The sequence below is a fragment of the Pseudophryne corroboree genome, chromosome 8, assembly GCF_028390025.1.
Source record: "Pseudophryne corroboree isolate aPseCor3 chromosome 8, aPseCor3.hap2, whole genome shotgun sequence".
Taxonomy (NCBI): domain Eukaryota; kingdom Metazoa; phylum Chordata; class Amphibia; order Anura; family Myobatrachidae; genus Pseudophryne; species Pseudophryne corroboree.
Genome location: NC_086451.1, coordinates 67,277,702 through 67,293,407, shown reverse-complemented (window position 1 = coordinate 67,293,407; position 15,706 = coordinate 67,277,702). Strand labels below are relative to the sequence as shown.

At 47.3% G+C, this 15,706-nt stretch overlaps 1 protein-coding gene across 5 annotated transcripts in view; it reads left to right on the top strand.

The window, feature by feature from the left end:
- Positions 1–15,706, top strand: part of CACNA1F (calcium voltage-gated channel subunit alpha1 F) — a 326,101-nt gene that overhangs the window by 146,682 nt on the left and 163,713 nt on the right. For 4 of the 5 annotated variants that reach the window (XM_063936571.1, XM_063936568.1, XM_063936569.1 and 1 more), the window contains exons 24-29: positions 1,608–1,695; positions 2,553–2,660; positions 3,398–3,450; positions 8,816–8,962; positions 12,325–12,526; positions 14,083–14,241. In XM_063936571.1, the coding sequence (XP_063792641.1) occupies positions 1,608–1,695; positions 2,553–2,660; positions 3,398–3,450; positions 8,816–8,962; positions 12,325–12,526; positions 14,083–14,241 (757 nt within the window). The remainder of the gene's footprint in view (positions 1–1,607; positions 1,696–2,552; positions 2,661–3,397; positions 3,451–8,815; positions 8,963–12,324; positions 12,527–14,082; positions 14,242–15,706) is intronic. The other variant, XM_063936570.1, reaches the window with a different exon arrangement.

Below are 15,706 nucleotides of genomic sequence, written 5' to 3'. Positions count from 1 at the left end.
TGACGGCATGCACCCACATCAAGGTGCATGCCATCTCAAGTTGAAAACTAAAGATATTGGGGGTAATACAGAGTTGATCGCAGCAGCAAATTTGTTAGCAGTTGGGCAAAACCATGTGCACTGCAGGGGAGGCAGATATAACATGTGCAGAGAGAATTAGATTTGGGTGGGTTATTTTGTTTCTGTGCAGGGTAAATACTGGCTGCTTTATTTTTGCACTGCAATTTAGATTTCAGTTTGAACACACCACACACAAATCTAACTCTCTCTGCACTTGAAATATCTGCCCCCTCCCCTGCAGTGCACATGGGTTTGCCCAACTGCTAACAAATTTGCTGCTGCTATCAACTCTGAAATAGGTCCATTGTACCTCGTTAACTACCCCTGGAAATGCGCATCGATAACGATATAGGGTATACACACTTTGGCAATGTATATAATATATCATCCGATCCGCCGGTTCAGGCGATCTCGGCAAGTGTGTACCCAGCCTAATTTGAGTTGAAGGGTCCCAAGCACGGGAGCATTGTTGCTCTAATGGATGGGAGTGGAAAATTTAGTCTGTAATTCCGAGTTCGGTATGAAATACTGGACGTTGGGATGCCGATAATGGGGATACCGTCCTTAGGTCAACAGTCATTCGGTCGATATGCATTATGTCAACATGTGCATTAGGTCGACATGGGTTTTTCACCATTTTTCAAAAAAACTTTTTTATACTTACTCCTAATTGGCGTTCCTGGTCACTTTACGAGGGGTGAGGAATCGGAGGATGATGATGAGGTGGACATCTTGCCTCTGTAGAGCCAGTTTATGCACAGAGAGATTGATTGCTTCTTTTTTGGTGGGGGCCCAAACAAACCAGTCATTTCAGCCACAGTCGTGTGGCAGACCCTGTTGCTGAAATGATGGGTTCGTTAAAGTGTGCATGTCCTGTTTATACAACATAAGGGTGGGTGGGAGGGCCCAAGGACAATTCCATCTTGCACCTCTTTTTTTTATTTATCTTTGCATCATATGCTGTTTGGGGACTATTTTTTTAAGTGCCATCCTGTCTGACACTGCAGTGACACTCCTAGATGGGCCAGGTGTTTGTGCCGCACACTTGTGCCGCTTAGCTTAGTCATACAGCCACCTCGGTGCAACTTTTAGGCCTAAAAACAATATTGTGAGGTGTGATGTGTTCAGAATAGACTGGAAATGAGTGGAATTGAATGTTATTGAGGTTAATAATACCGTAGGAGCAAAATTACCCCCAAATTCTGTGATTTTAGCTGTTTTTATGTTTTTTTTTTCAAAAATCATCCAGATCCAAAACAAAAACAAAAACACGAAAGTGGAATTAGAACCAAAACACAAAACACGAAAATTCCCCGCCGCACATCTCTAGAGTGTGCTGTGGAGCTGTTCTGCTGCTTTGAGAGTCTGAGCCGGAGCAAAGTTACCTAACCACCCACCCCCTTGGCCGATTAGTTATGACGGCTTGAGTGCCATTCAGGGGGCGGGTACAGCACAGGGAACAGCTGCTCTGATATGGGGCTGTTGCTGAGTGTATATTCCTCGGCTAGCCCGCTCTTCTGATCCAGCGCTTTGTGTTTATTTTGCAGTTCCAGTGCTATTTCCGTGGTAAAGATCCTCCGTGTACTGAGAGTGCTGCGTCCACTGAGAGCCATTAACAGAGCCAAGGGACTGAAGGTAAAGTCTCAATGCTATGGTTTTTATATATCTGTCCTTCTGGTGAAATCCTGCAACACTGCTGCACGACGCCCCCTGCAGTTGTGTTTATGTGTGGTGCTACTACTCAGTAGCGGATCTTGATACGGGCAAGCAGGATTTTTGCCCAGGGCGCCGCCTTCCGGAGGGCACCGCCGCCGTCCAGAGGGCGCCACCGCCATCCGGAGGGCGCCGCTGCCGTGGCAAGATCCGCTACTGGTGCCGCCCGCTGCTGTTTAGATGCCCGGTGTTGTGCGGTGCGCAATGAAGTCATCGCGCACTGCACTGCATTGTGGGAGCGGCACATAGACACTAGAGGTCATAATTAACCTCTACTGTCTGTGCGGTGCTATGGGAGAGACGTCATGACGTCTCTTCCATAGATCCGAGGAGCGGTGCCAACGGCCGGAGACGGAGGTCAGCAGCGGTCGGGAAGCAGGAGCGGGGATTGTAAGTATTAATAAAAAAAAAATTATTTCTTTTTTTCAATTCAACAGGGGGCACAGTACTGGGGGCAATACAACTGTGGGCACAGCTACAGGGGGCATAACTAACCACGCCCCTTCCCCATGAAGCCACGCCCCTATTTTTTCCACCCGGGGCGCCGCAAGGTCTAGATCCGGCCCTACTACTACTGCATGTTTTAGGCTTGTTGCTGGTGGACTGGACTTTATAGGTTTAGCCAGAATGGAAGGGGCATTGGATGAGCCCATACACTACCAATGCCCTTGGGAGAAGCTCAAGGGCACCAACTTAGCTGTCAGAGGACATAGCTATCACCTGTCACACTGTTACTGCTTTGCTTACACTGAACCTGGGCTATCCTTCTGTCTCCTCAGCATGTCGTGCAATGTGTGTTCGTTGCCATCCGCACTATTGGGAACATTATGATAGTCACCACCCTCCTCCAGTTTATGTTTGCCTGCATTGGGGTTCAGCTCTTTAAGGTGAAAACTCACAGTATGTTTGTCTGTTGCTCTGTGTGATGTCATTTTGTACAATTGTACCCATTTATCTGCCCCCGCCCATGCGCTTGTAAAAGACCCAAAAGGTGTCCCATTGAAATGTTAGGCCTAGGCCCAATTTATACCAGTTAATCAGTAAATGGCTCTAGATTTCTTTAGCCTCTTAAGGTAAATTGCCCACACCCTATAGCCCTGATTCAGAGTTACAGTATGGGCAATTCGGCCGCATGGTGAACGTGAAAATAAATCTGGATCTCCTGCACTGCTTCTGCACATTTGCTTGTGAGAGCCTGATTCATATTTGTAAGTAAAGCAAAAAAGCAAGCATCTGGGGAAAACCATACATCTGCAGGTGGGTCAGATGTAACATGTGCAGAGAGTCTAAGATTTGGGTGGGGTGTGTTCAAACTGAAATCTATATTACAGTGTAAAAATAAAGATGTCTAACATTTGTGGGCTACATGCAAAAACAGGCAGTATTTACCCTGCACAGAAAAAAATTATCTGTATTTGCTCCCTATTCAGCCGCCAGTGTCTAGAATGCATTTGACTGTACTGACAGCCTCAGGTGCATTTCCAGTGCAAAGAAAACCCTGCTCTGAATAAGGCCCCATAGGTGTTTCTGTAGCTGCCTGCACCTGTTGTTCATTGTGTGGTTAATCCATTTGTCTCATCAGCCTTTATCATTTGTCGGTATTAATCGTGACACCTCTCTACAGGGCAAATTCTACAGCTGCACTGATGAGGCCAAACACATGCCAGAGGAGTGCAAGTAAGAGTCACATGTACCAGATAACCCAATAACTAGCAGTGTGCATATACAGATGTGTATTCATTAGTGATGAGCGGGTTCGGTTCCTCGGAAACCGAACCCCCCCGAACTTCAGCCATTTTACACGGGTCCGAGGCATACTCGGATTCTCCCGTATGGCTCGGTTAACCCGAGCGCGCCCTAACGTCATCATCCCGCTGTCGGATTCTCGCGAGATTCGGATTCTATATAAGCAGCCGCGCGTCGCCGCCATTTTCACTCGTGCATTGGAAATGTTAGGGAGAGGACGTAGCTGGCGTCCTCTCCGTTTATTAATAATATTTGTGCTACTGCTTATTGCTTAATTGTGGGGACTGGGGAGCAGCTGTATTATATAGGAGGAGTACAGTGCAGAGTTTTGCTGACAGTGACCACCAGTATATATAGCAGTACGGTACGGAAGGCCACTGCTCTACCTACCTCTGTATCGTCAAGTATACTATCCATCTAGATTCTATACCTATGGTGCATTTTAGTTTTGCAGTTTGCTGACAGTGACCACCAGTATATATAGCAGTACGGTACGGAAGGCCACTGCTCTACCTACCTCTGTGTCGTCAAGTATACTATCCATCTAGATTCTATACCTGTGGTGCATTTTAGTTTTCCAGTTTGCTGACAGTGACCACCAGTATATATAGCAGTACGGTACGGAAGGCCACTGCTCTACCTACCTCTGTGTCGTCAAGTATACTATCCATCCATACCTGTGGTGCATTTCAGTTGTGCGCAGTATATATAGTAGTAGGCCATTGCTATTTATACTGGCATATAATTCCACACATTAAAAAATGGAGAACAAAAATGTGGAGGTTAAAATAGGGAAAGATCAAGATCCACTTCCACCTCGTGCTGAAGCTGCTGCTACTAGTCATGGCCGAGACGATGAAATGCCATCAACGTCGTCTGCCAAGGCCGATGCCCAATGTCATAGAAGAGAGCATGTAAAATCCAAAAAACAAAAGTTCAGTAAAATTACCCAAAAATCAAAATTGAAAGCGTCTGATGAGAAGCGTAAACTTGCCAATATGCCATTTACGCCACGGAGGGGCAAGGAACGGCTGAGGCCCTGGCCTATGTTCATGGCTAGTGGTTCAGATTCACATGAGGATGGAAGCACTCATCCTCTCGCTAGAAAAATGAAAAGACTTAAGCTGGCAAAAGCACAGCAAAGAACTGTGCGTTCTTCTAAATCACAAATCCCCAAGGAGAGTCCAATTGTGTCGGTTGCGATGCCTGACCTTCCCAACACTGGACGGGAAGAGCTTGCGCCTTCCACCATTTGCACGCCCCCAGCAAGTGCTGGAAGGAGCACCCGCAGTCCAGTTCCTGATAGTCAAATTGAAGATGTCACTGTTGAAGTACACCAGGATGAGGATATGGGTGTTGCTGGCGCTGGGGAGGAAATTGACAAGGAGGATTCTGATGGTGAAGTGGTTTGTTTAAGTCAGGCACCCGGGGAGACACCTGTTGTCCGTGGGCCGAATATGGCCATTGACATGCCTGGTCAAAATACAAAAAAAATCACCTCTTCGGTGTGGAATTATTTTTTTTAACACAAATGCGGACAACAGGTGTCAAGCCGTGTGTTGCCTTTGTCAAGCTGTAATAAGTAGGGGTAAGGACGTTAACCACCTAGGAACATCCTCCCTTATACGTCACCTGGTCCGCATTCATCAGAAGTCAGTGACAAGTTCAAAAACTTTGGATGACAGCGGAAGCAGTCCACTGACCACTAAATCCCTTCCTCTTGTAACCAAGCTCCTGCAAACCACACCACCAACTCCCTCAGTGTCAATTTCCACCTTACACAGGAAAGTCAATAGTCCTGCAGGCCATGTCACTGGCAAGTCTGACGAGTCCTCTCCTGCCTGGGATTCCTCCGATGCATCCTTGAGTGTAACGCCTACTGCTGCTGGCGCAGCTGTTGTTGCTGCTGGGAGTCGATCGGCATCCCAGAGGGGAAGTCGGAAGACCACTTGTACTACTTCCAGTAAGCAATTGACTGTCCAACAGTCCTTTGCGAGGAAGATTAAATATCACAGCAGTCATCCTGCTGCAAAGCGGATAACTCAGGTCTTGTCAGCCTGGGTGGTGAGAAACGTGGTTCCGGTATCCACCGTTAATTCACAGGCAACTAGAGACTTGTTTGAGGTACTGTGTCCCCGGTACCAAATACCATCTAGATTCCATTTCTCTAGGCAGGCGATACCGAAAATGTACACAGACGTCAGAAAAAGAGTCACCAGTGTCCTAAAAAATGCAGTTGTACCCAATGTCCACTTAACCACGGACATGTGGACAAGTGGAGCAGGGCAGACTCAGGACTATATGACTGTGACAGCCCACTGGGTAGATGTATTGCCTCCCGCAGCAAGAACAGCAGCGGCGGCACCAGTAGCAGCATCTCGCAAACGCCAACTCGTTCCTAGGCAGGCTACGCTTTGTATCACCGCTTTCCATAAGAGGCACACAGCTGACAACCTCTTACGGAAACTGAGGAACATCATCGCAGAATGGCTTACCCCAATTGGACTCTCCTGGGGATTTGTGACATCGGACAACGCCACCAATATTGTGCGTGCATTACATCTGGGCAAATTCCAGCACGTCCCATGTTTTGCACATACATTGAATTTGGTGGTGCAGAATTATTTAAAAAACGACAGGGGCGTGCAAGAGATGCTGTCGGTGGCCCGAAGAATTGCGGGCCACTTTCGGCATTCAGCCACCGCGTGCCGAAGACTGGAGCACCAGCAAACACTCCTGAACCTGTCCTGCCATCATCTGAAGCAAGAGGTGGTAACGAGGTGGAATTCAACCCTTTATATGCTTCAGAGGATGGAGGAGCAGCAAAAGGCCATTCAAGCCTATACATCTGCCCACGATATAGGCAAAGGAGGGGGAATGCACCTGACTCAAGCGCAGTGGAGAATGATTTCAACGTTGTGCAAGGTTCTGCAACCCTTTGAACTTGCCACACATGAAGTCAGTTCAGACACTGCCAGCCTGAGTCAGGTCATTCCCCTCATCAGGCTTTTGCAGAAGACGCTGGAGACATTGAAGGAGGAGCTAAAATAGAGCGATTCCGCTAGGCATGTGGGACTTGTGGATGGAGCCCTTAATTCGCTTAACCAGGATTCACGGGTGGTCAATCTGTTGAAATCAGAGCACTACATTTTGGCCACCGTGCTCGATCCTAGATTTAAAACCTACATTGTATCTCTCTTTCCGGCAGACACAAGTCTGCAGAGGTTCAAAGACCTGCTGGTGAGAAAATTGTCAAGTCAAGCGGAACGTGACCCGTCAACAGCTCCTCCTTCACATTCTCCCGCAACTGGGGGTGCGAGGAAAAGGCTAAGAATTCCGAGCCCACCCGCTGGCGGCGATGCAGGGCAGTCTGGAGCGACTGCTGACATCTGGTCCGGACTGAAGGACCTGCCAACGATTACTGACATGTCGTCTTCTGTCACTGCATATGATTCTGTCACCATTGAAATAATGGTGGAGGATTATATGAGTGACCGCATCCAAGTAGGCACGTCAGACAGTCCGTACGTATACTGGCAGGAAAAAGAGGCAATTTGGAGGCCCTTGCACAAACTGGCTTTATTCTACCTAAGTTGCCCTCCCTCCAGTGTGTACTCCGAAAGAGTGTTTAGTGCAGCCGCTCACCTTGTCAGCAATCACGTACGAGGTTACTTCCAGAAAATGTGGAGAAGATGATGTTCATCAAAATGAATTATAATCAATACCTCCGTGGAGACATTCATCAGCAATTGCCTCCAGAAAGTACACAGGGACCTGAGATGGTGGATTCCAGTGGGGGCGAATTAATAATCTGTGAGGAGGGGGATGTACACAGTGAAAGGGGTGAGGAATCGGAGGATGATGATGAGGTGGACATCTTGCCTCTGTAGAGCCAGTTTGTGCAAGGAGAGTTTGATTGCTTATTTTTTGGTGGGGGCCCAAACCAACCAGTCATTTCAGTCACAGTCGTGTGGCAGACCCTGTCGCTGAAATGATGGGTTCGTTAAAGTGTGCATGTCCTGTTTATACAACATAAGGGTGGGTGGGAGGGCCCAAGGACAATTCCATCTTGCACCTCTTTTTTTCTTTCATTTTTCTTTGCATCATGTGCTGTTTGGGGACAATTTTTTTGAAGTGCCATCCTGCCTGACACTGCAGTGCCACTCCTAGATGGGCCAGGTGTTTGTGTCGGCCACTTGTATCGCTTAGCTTAGTCACACAGCGACCTTGGTGCGCCTCTTTTTTTTCTTTGCATCATGTGCTGTTTGGGGACTATTTTTTTGAAGTGCCATCCTGTCTGACACTGCAGTGCCACTCCTAGATGGGCCAGGTGTTTGTGTCGGCCACTTGTGTCGCTTAGCTTAGTCACACAGCGACCTTGGTGCGCCTCTTTTTTTCTTTGCATCATGTGCTGTTTGGGGACAATTTTTTTGAAGTGCCATCCTGCCTGACACTGCAGTGCCACTCCTAGATGGGCCAGGTGTTTGTGTCGGCCACTTGTGTCGCTTAGCTTAGCCATCCAGCGACCTCGGTGCAAATTTTAGGACTAAAAATAATATTGTGAGGTGTGAGGTGTTCAGAATAGACTGGAAATGAGTGGAAATGATGGTTATTGAGGTTAATAATACTATGGAATCAAAATGACCCCCAAATTCTATGATTTAAGCTGTTTTTGAGGGTTTTTTGTAAAAAATACCTGAATCCAAAACACACCCGAATCCGACAAAAAATTTTCAGGGAGGTTTTGCCAAAACGCGTCCGAATCCAAAACACGGCCACGGAACCGAATCCAAAACCAAAACACAAAACCCGAAAAATGTCCGGTGCACATCACTATTCATACACCTAGCCTCAATACGCTATTCCGTGCCGAGCGGTATGTCTTATTTGCACCAAAACACCACTCAATCTGTGCCAGAGACACCGTGCTGCGACTTTAACTGCACAGGGATTAGTTTTAAATATATACAAAATTGCAGAAGGAGCACAACGGAACTTGGCATGAAGAAAAGCCGCACCAGCTGCATTGTACCATTTCATATACAGATTCAGACTCAGTCGCGCGCAGATGTACAAGTGTCACATATCAAATTCAGCAGTGCAGTCCCGTGAAGCAGTTTTGTTGCATCGCATTGCAATTAAGATGCACATTCAAGCAAAAAAGACTCTAGTCGCAAGCCAAGTCGCATGGTACCTGGCGCACTGAGAAGGGCTCTTGGCGTGACTGCAGTAATAGTGCATGAGGACACACAGAGGTGACCAGTCATGAAATGTTTTTACCCTACTCTTGTCACAGGGGAACGTTCATTGTGTACAAAGAAGGGGATGTCACTCACCCAATGGTACGAGAGAGAATCTGGCACAACAGCGACTTCAACTTTGATAATGTATTGTCTGGAATGATGGCCCTATTTACAGTGTCTACTTTTGAAGGCTGGCCGGCGTGAGTACATGGGGGATTAATGAGCACTGTATGTGATATACACTATCAATCTGTGGTATTACTACACTTTACGTGCACCAAGCGTCATTATACTATGCACATCACAAATACATTTATTGGGGTTGACAACAATAACATACTGTATGCACCCTGCTTTACGCTAGCCATCTTTCACATACACTTGTGCCCATGTTTGTAGCCATTTGTTTTGGTTGCAAAATATGCATTCGCTATGAGGCATCAATAAAACGTCACATATGTGTCTAATTATCAGAAACAACTGACTGGGAAAAACACGCAGAAAGCAATAACCACAACACCGATCCACATCCAAGGTGCAGGAACAAAATCACAAGCGGCTTACTAACGTGTATAGTACTCCCTCTGGGTGTGGATTACTAGATCTACACTAAAAAGGTCTACAGTCAATGGGGGTCATTCTGAGGTAATCGTCAGCTGCATTCGTTCGCTGTGCAGCGATGAGGCAAAAAAAGGCACTTCTGCACATGCGTATGCGGCGCAATGCGCACGTGCGACGTACTTCTACAACAGCCGATGTAGTTTCACACAGGGTCTAGCGAAGCTTTTCAGTCGCAGTGCTGGCCGCAGAGTGATTGACAGGAAGAGGGCGTTTCTGGGTGTCAACTGACCGTTTTCAGGGAGTGTTCGAAAAAACGCAGGCGTGCCAGGAAAAATGCAGGTGTGGCTGGGCGAACGCAGGGCGTGTTCGTGACGTCAAAACAGGAAGTGAACAGTCTGAAGTGATCGCAAGCGCTGAGTAGGTCTGAAGCTACTCAGAAACTGCACAAAAAAATTTAGCCGCCGCTCTGCGATCCTTTCATTCGCACTTCTGCTAAGCTAAAATACACTCCCAGTGGGCGGCAGCATAGCGTTTGCGCGGCTGCTAAAAACTGCTAGCGAGCGAACAACTCGGAATGACCACCAATAGGTCTGCCACTAATGGCAGACATGCATTCGGTCAACCGGGTTAAAAGGTTGACATACAATAGGCAGACCGTATGAAAGGTTGACAGAGTCAAAAGGTTGACAGGGTCAAAGGTCGACATGGAAATGGTCGACACAAAAAAAGGTAGACACAATTTTTTTGGGGGGTATTTTGTCACTTTTTTTGCCACAAACAAGCCCTATTAGTGTACCACACCCCCTTGCGCTACAGGCAAAGTACATCGCTCCGCTACCGCTGCTCTCAGCACAGGTTACTATTCCCAATCGTAGTCCATGTGGATGGTAAAGTGTGAAAGTTGACAAAAAAAAATGTTTCTTAAACTTGTGTCTACCATGTGTGTGTGTAAACCTTTTGACCCTGTCGACCTTTTGAACTGTCTCCCTTTTACATGTCGACCTTTTGACCCTGTTGACCTACTGCCTGTCTTCCATTAGTGGTAGACCTATTGACTGTAGACCTTTTCAGTGTAGCTCTATAGTCCGGATACCCTCCCTCTGCATCAGGACCATTGTCTGCATATAACATACCAAAGCCCATCTGCTCTGTATCTGTGTGCAAGCAATATGTTTTCCAGCCAAACTGCTGATTTTACACCCAACAAAATGAACCCTGTTTGTGAAGCAGTTTACAGGCTTCATATATACCTTGCTATTCCCCCAGAGATCCCAAATACTTGCACATGACATACTTTGGATTTTAATTTCCTTTCTAAGCCATGACTGATATAGTGGGGGGTTTTGCTACGCACTTTGCTTCATTCTGTACCAGCAACCCCTACATTCTGCACCTTTCACTATCCACACATCAAAATCATAGCAGGCAATTCAATTAGCGGGGATGTGTGGTTGTGATGCACATCTATGAAAACTATGGTAGGACAACATTGCACATTTTTTGGAACGCCTCCATTTTTCGGAACGCCTCCAGGTAATATCTAGATAACGGACATCATGCTTTATTCATTTCTGAAAAAGTACATGAATTTAAAAGTACAAAATATAACAAAAGTTCTAAAGAGAATAGAAAATAGTTACTGGAGTAGTAACAAAATACTCCGCTCTTATGTACTGATACCATTCTTATGTATCCTGTACAGGAAAAGTTATACAGTGACGGCTATAAGGTTGTATTTCTGTTGCAGTATGCAGACCTGTAGAGAGCGGCCATGGGCCCTGGTAATGAGATGGGTGTGCCAGTCCGGAGGAGACGTAGCAAAGGCCCCTATTAAAGAAATGCTATGAAATACTATTTGCATACAGCACATAGAGGGTGCGTTGGCAGCCGCACAGGGGAGCGTTGGCAGCCGCACAGGGGAGCGCAGGTGGCCGCACAGGGGGACATCTGTACCCCTCAGCAGCTGCTGCAGCTTGCACCCACAGGACGGTGGGAGGAAAGGAAGTGAGTGAGTTATGGTATAACCCTCACAAGGCTCGCTTCGTTCGCCATGCTTCGGGCACCCCTTCCCTCTGTGCACCCGTGATAGTATGGTACCATTGTGTGTACGAAGAGGAGAGGGACCAAAAGTCTCCTGAGTTCTTGTGATGAGCTAAAACTAACCTTAACACTGAAAAGAATTGTAATACGTAAACAAGGGAAATATGAGAGAGTTCTTATGAGAAAGCATACATAGGTAACATAGGTAACAAATTCCAACATACAGGGGTCTATGGGCCTAATTCAGACGCACAGCAGCCGATCAGGTCTGAACTGCGCATGCGCCGAAGCCGTAATGCACCACAGCCGACGGCTGTCTTAGCCCTGCGATCACCTCTGCCTGAATGACTGACAGAGGTGGTCACTGGCCGGCGGCGTTTTGCCTCCGTTTAGGGGAAACAGTCCGGGCAATGCAGCCATGTCCGGTCTGTTGGGGGGGACGGGCCGCGGTGGCTGTGTGACCCTCACAGCGATGACTATCTTCTGCCAGCGCCCAGGAGCTGCGCTGGCAGGGAGCTACTACTAAAGTACAAAAGCATTGCCGCTGTGCGATGCTTTTCTACTTGCGCTGGAGGGTCGGGCCTGACATACGGGGAGGACTAGCGCTGTGCCTGGCGTCCTCCCGCAAGTCAGGGAAGCTGATCATAGATGTGCTTAATTTAGCACATCTACGATCAGGTTTGAATTAGGCCCTATGTACCAAGCCTTGAAGAGAGATAAAGTGGAGAGATAAAGTACCAGCCAACCAGCTCCTGTCATTTTTCAAACAGAATCTTTAACATGACAGTTAGCAACTGATTGGCTGGTACTTTACCTCTGTCCACTTTATCTTTCTCCAAGGCTTAGTACATAGACCCCTCAGTTCCTTATTCTTGAACAAGGTGAATATTTGGAAAATTTGTATGTCTGTCCATTCCTGGGATTTATTCTGAGGTCTCATCTTTACTTACTCCTCCTGTAGGCTTTTGTACAAGGCCATTGATGCCAATGGGGAAAACGTGGGACCAATATACAATTATCGCGTGGAGATTTCCATCTTTTTCATTGTCTACATCATCATCATTGCATTCTTCATGATGAACATCTTTGTGGGTTTTGTGATCATCACCTTTCGGGCACAGGGCGAGCAGGAGTACAAGAATTGTGAGCTGGACAAAAACCAGGTAACTACGATTCTGTCATTCCAAGCTGGTTCCCCTCACATAGCAGACGCTGATCACTGAACACGTGGCACACTAGACAATGACCTCATATTCCATGCTGGTGACCCTTACACACAAGACACTTGATCTGTTCATTCCAACCTGGAACTTCTCCGTATTCTATACCAGTTGTTCATAAACTCGGTTCCCAAGGAGCACTAATGGTCCAGGTTTTAAAGATATCCATGGCTCAGCACAGATGGTTAGATCAAATTGACTGAGGCACTAATTAAATCACCTGTGGCCAAGCATGGATATACTTAAAACTTGGACTGTTAGTACTGCTTCAGGACCGATTTTGGGAACCTCTGCTCTATACTATCCTCTACACTCCAATCTGGTGACGTCTAGACACTGAGACATCTTCATTTTAACATGGTGATGTTTAGACATTTGCCCCATCCTCCTACCACCGTCATCCATTTTGCTAGGCTAAAGAGTAATTGCTCCATCCCAAGATCTGGTGGCACATACACTAGACACTGCCTGACCTCTGAAGTGGATGCTGATAGTTTCCATTGTTTAAAATGTTATCGTCTTGTCATGGTACACTTTTCTAAGTGAACCAGTTTAGTGAACCATCTATTTACTCATTCTTCGACATGTCTGGATTCCACCTGAATGCTAACATTGGCCCTCATTCCGAGTTGTTCGCTCGCAAGCTGCTTTTAGCAGCATTGCACACGCTAAGCCGCCGCCCCCTGGGAGTGTTTCTTAGCATAGCAGAATTGCGAACGAAAGATTAGCAGAATTGCGAATAGAAATTTCTTAGCAGTTTCTGAGTAGCTCGAGACTTACTCCTACACTGCGATCAGTTCAGTCAGTTTCGTTCCTGGTTTGACGTCACAAACACACCCAGCGTTCGCCCAGACACTCCCCCGTTTCTTCAGACACTCCCGCGTTTTTCCCAGAAACGGTAGCGTTTTTGCGCACACTCCCAGAAAACGGCCAGTTTCCGCCCAGAAACCCCCACTTCCTGTCAATCACAGTATGATCACCAGAACGATGAAAAAGCTTTGTTATGCCGTGAGTAAAATACCTAACTTTTGTGTAAATTAACTAAGCGCATGCGCTCTGCGAACCTTGCGCATGCGCAGTAAGCGACTAATCGCAGTATAGCGAAAATCGGCAACGAGCGAACAACTCGGAATGATCCCCAATGTGCTTATGTCATCTCCTAACTCACCAAAGTTTTCCCTTCTCAAGCCATGGCTAATACCTATTTCACCCACTGCCCATTGATCTTGTGGCTTCTTCCAGTCCCCATAATTTCTACATTTGAAACACTAATCTCTGACCGTCTCACCTAACGATGACCAACAAGCACTTTACCTCTGTGACTGTGCCTGGCAAAACACAAATCATCTGATGGCATTCCCTTGTGACTGTGTACACTGAACGGATTATCCACACAACTTACTGTGCTCCTCATGTAATAACCCACAAAAAACCCACAAACATCTTCCCCTGACTATCCCCAAATTACCTGCTGATGTATCTGCTTCTTATCTCCCTAGCGCCAGTGTGTGGAGTACGCGCTGAAGGCACAGCCCCTGCGCCGCTACATCCCAAAGCAGAAATACCAGTACAAAGTGTGGTTTATGGTCAACTCCACTGGCTTTGAGTATATTATGTTTGTGCTGATCCTACTCAACACCATTGCCCTGGCCATGCAGGTAAGTTAAGTAACTGCTTGAGTGCACATAGCTTTCTGTAGGCAGATAATGTAATACTGTATATTGGATAATATACACTGCTCAAAAAAATAAAGGGAACACTTAAACAACACAATGTAACTCCAAGTCAATCACACTTCTGTGTAATCAAACTGTCCACTTAGGAAGCAACACTGATTGACAATCAATTTCACATGCTGTTGTGCAAATGGAATAGACAACAGGTGGGAATTATAGGCAATTAGCAAGACACCCCCAATAAAGGAGTTGTTCTGCAGGTGGTGACCACAGACCACTTCTCAGCTCCTATGCTTTCTGGCTGATGTTTTGGTCACTTTTGAAAGCTGGCGGTGCTTTCACTCTAGTGGTAGCATGAGATGGAGTCTACAACCCGCACAAGTGGCTCAGGTAGTGCAGCTCATCCAGGATGACACATCAATGCGAGCTGTGGCAAGAAGTTTTGCTGTGTCTGTCAGCGTAGTGTACAGAGCTTGGAGGCGCTACCAGGAGACAGGCCAGTACATCAGGAGACGTGGAGGAGGCCGTAGGAGGGCAACAATCCAGCAGCATGACCGCTACCTCCGCCTTTGTGCAAGGAGGAACAGGAGGAGCACTGCCAGAGCCCTGCAAAATTACCTCCAGCAAGCCACGCATGTGTCTACTCAAACGATCAGAAACACACTCCATGAGGGTGGTATGAGGGCCCGACGTCCACAGGTGGGGGTTGTGCTTACAGCCCAACACCGTGCAGGACGTTTGGCATTTGCCAGAGAACACCAAGATTGGTAAATTCGCCACTGGCGCCCTGTGCTCTTCACAGATGAAAACAGGTTCTCACTGAGCACATATGACAGACGTGAACGTTCTGCTGCCTGCAACATCCTCCAGCATGACCGGTTTGGCAGTGGGTCAGTAATGGTGTGGGGTGGCATTTCTTTGGGGGGCCGCACAGCCCTCCATGTGCTCGCCAGAGGTAGCCTGACTGCCATTAGGTACCGAGATGAGATCCTCAGACCCCTTGTGAGACCATATGCTGGAGCGGTTGGCCCTGGGTTCCTCCTAATGCAAGACAATGCTAGACCTCATGTGGCTGGAGTGTATCAGCAGTTCCTGCAAGACGAAGGCATTGATGCTATGGACTGGCCCGCCCGTTCCCCAGACCTGAATCCAATTGAGCACATCTGGGACATCGTGTCTCACTCCATCCACCACAGACTGTCCAGGAGTTGGCGGATGCTTTAGTCCAGGTCTGGAAGGAGATCCCTCAGGAGACCACCCGCCACCTCATCAGGAGCATGCCCAGGCGTAGTAGGGAGGTCATACAGGCACGTGGAGGCCACACACAGTACTGAGCCTCATTTTGACTTGTTTTAAGGACATTACATCAAAGTTGGATCAGCCTGTAGTGTGTTTTTCCACTTTAATTTTGAGTGTGACTCCAAATCCAGACCTCCATGGGTTAATA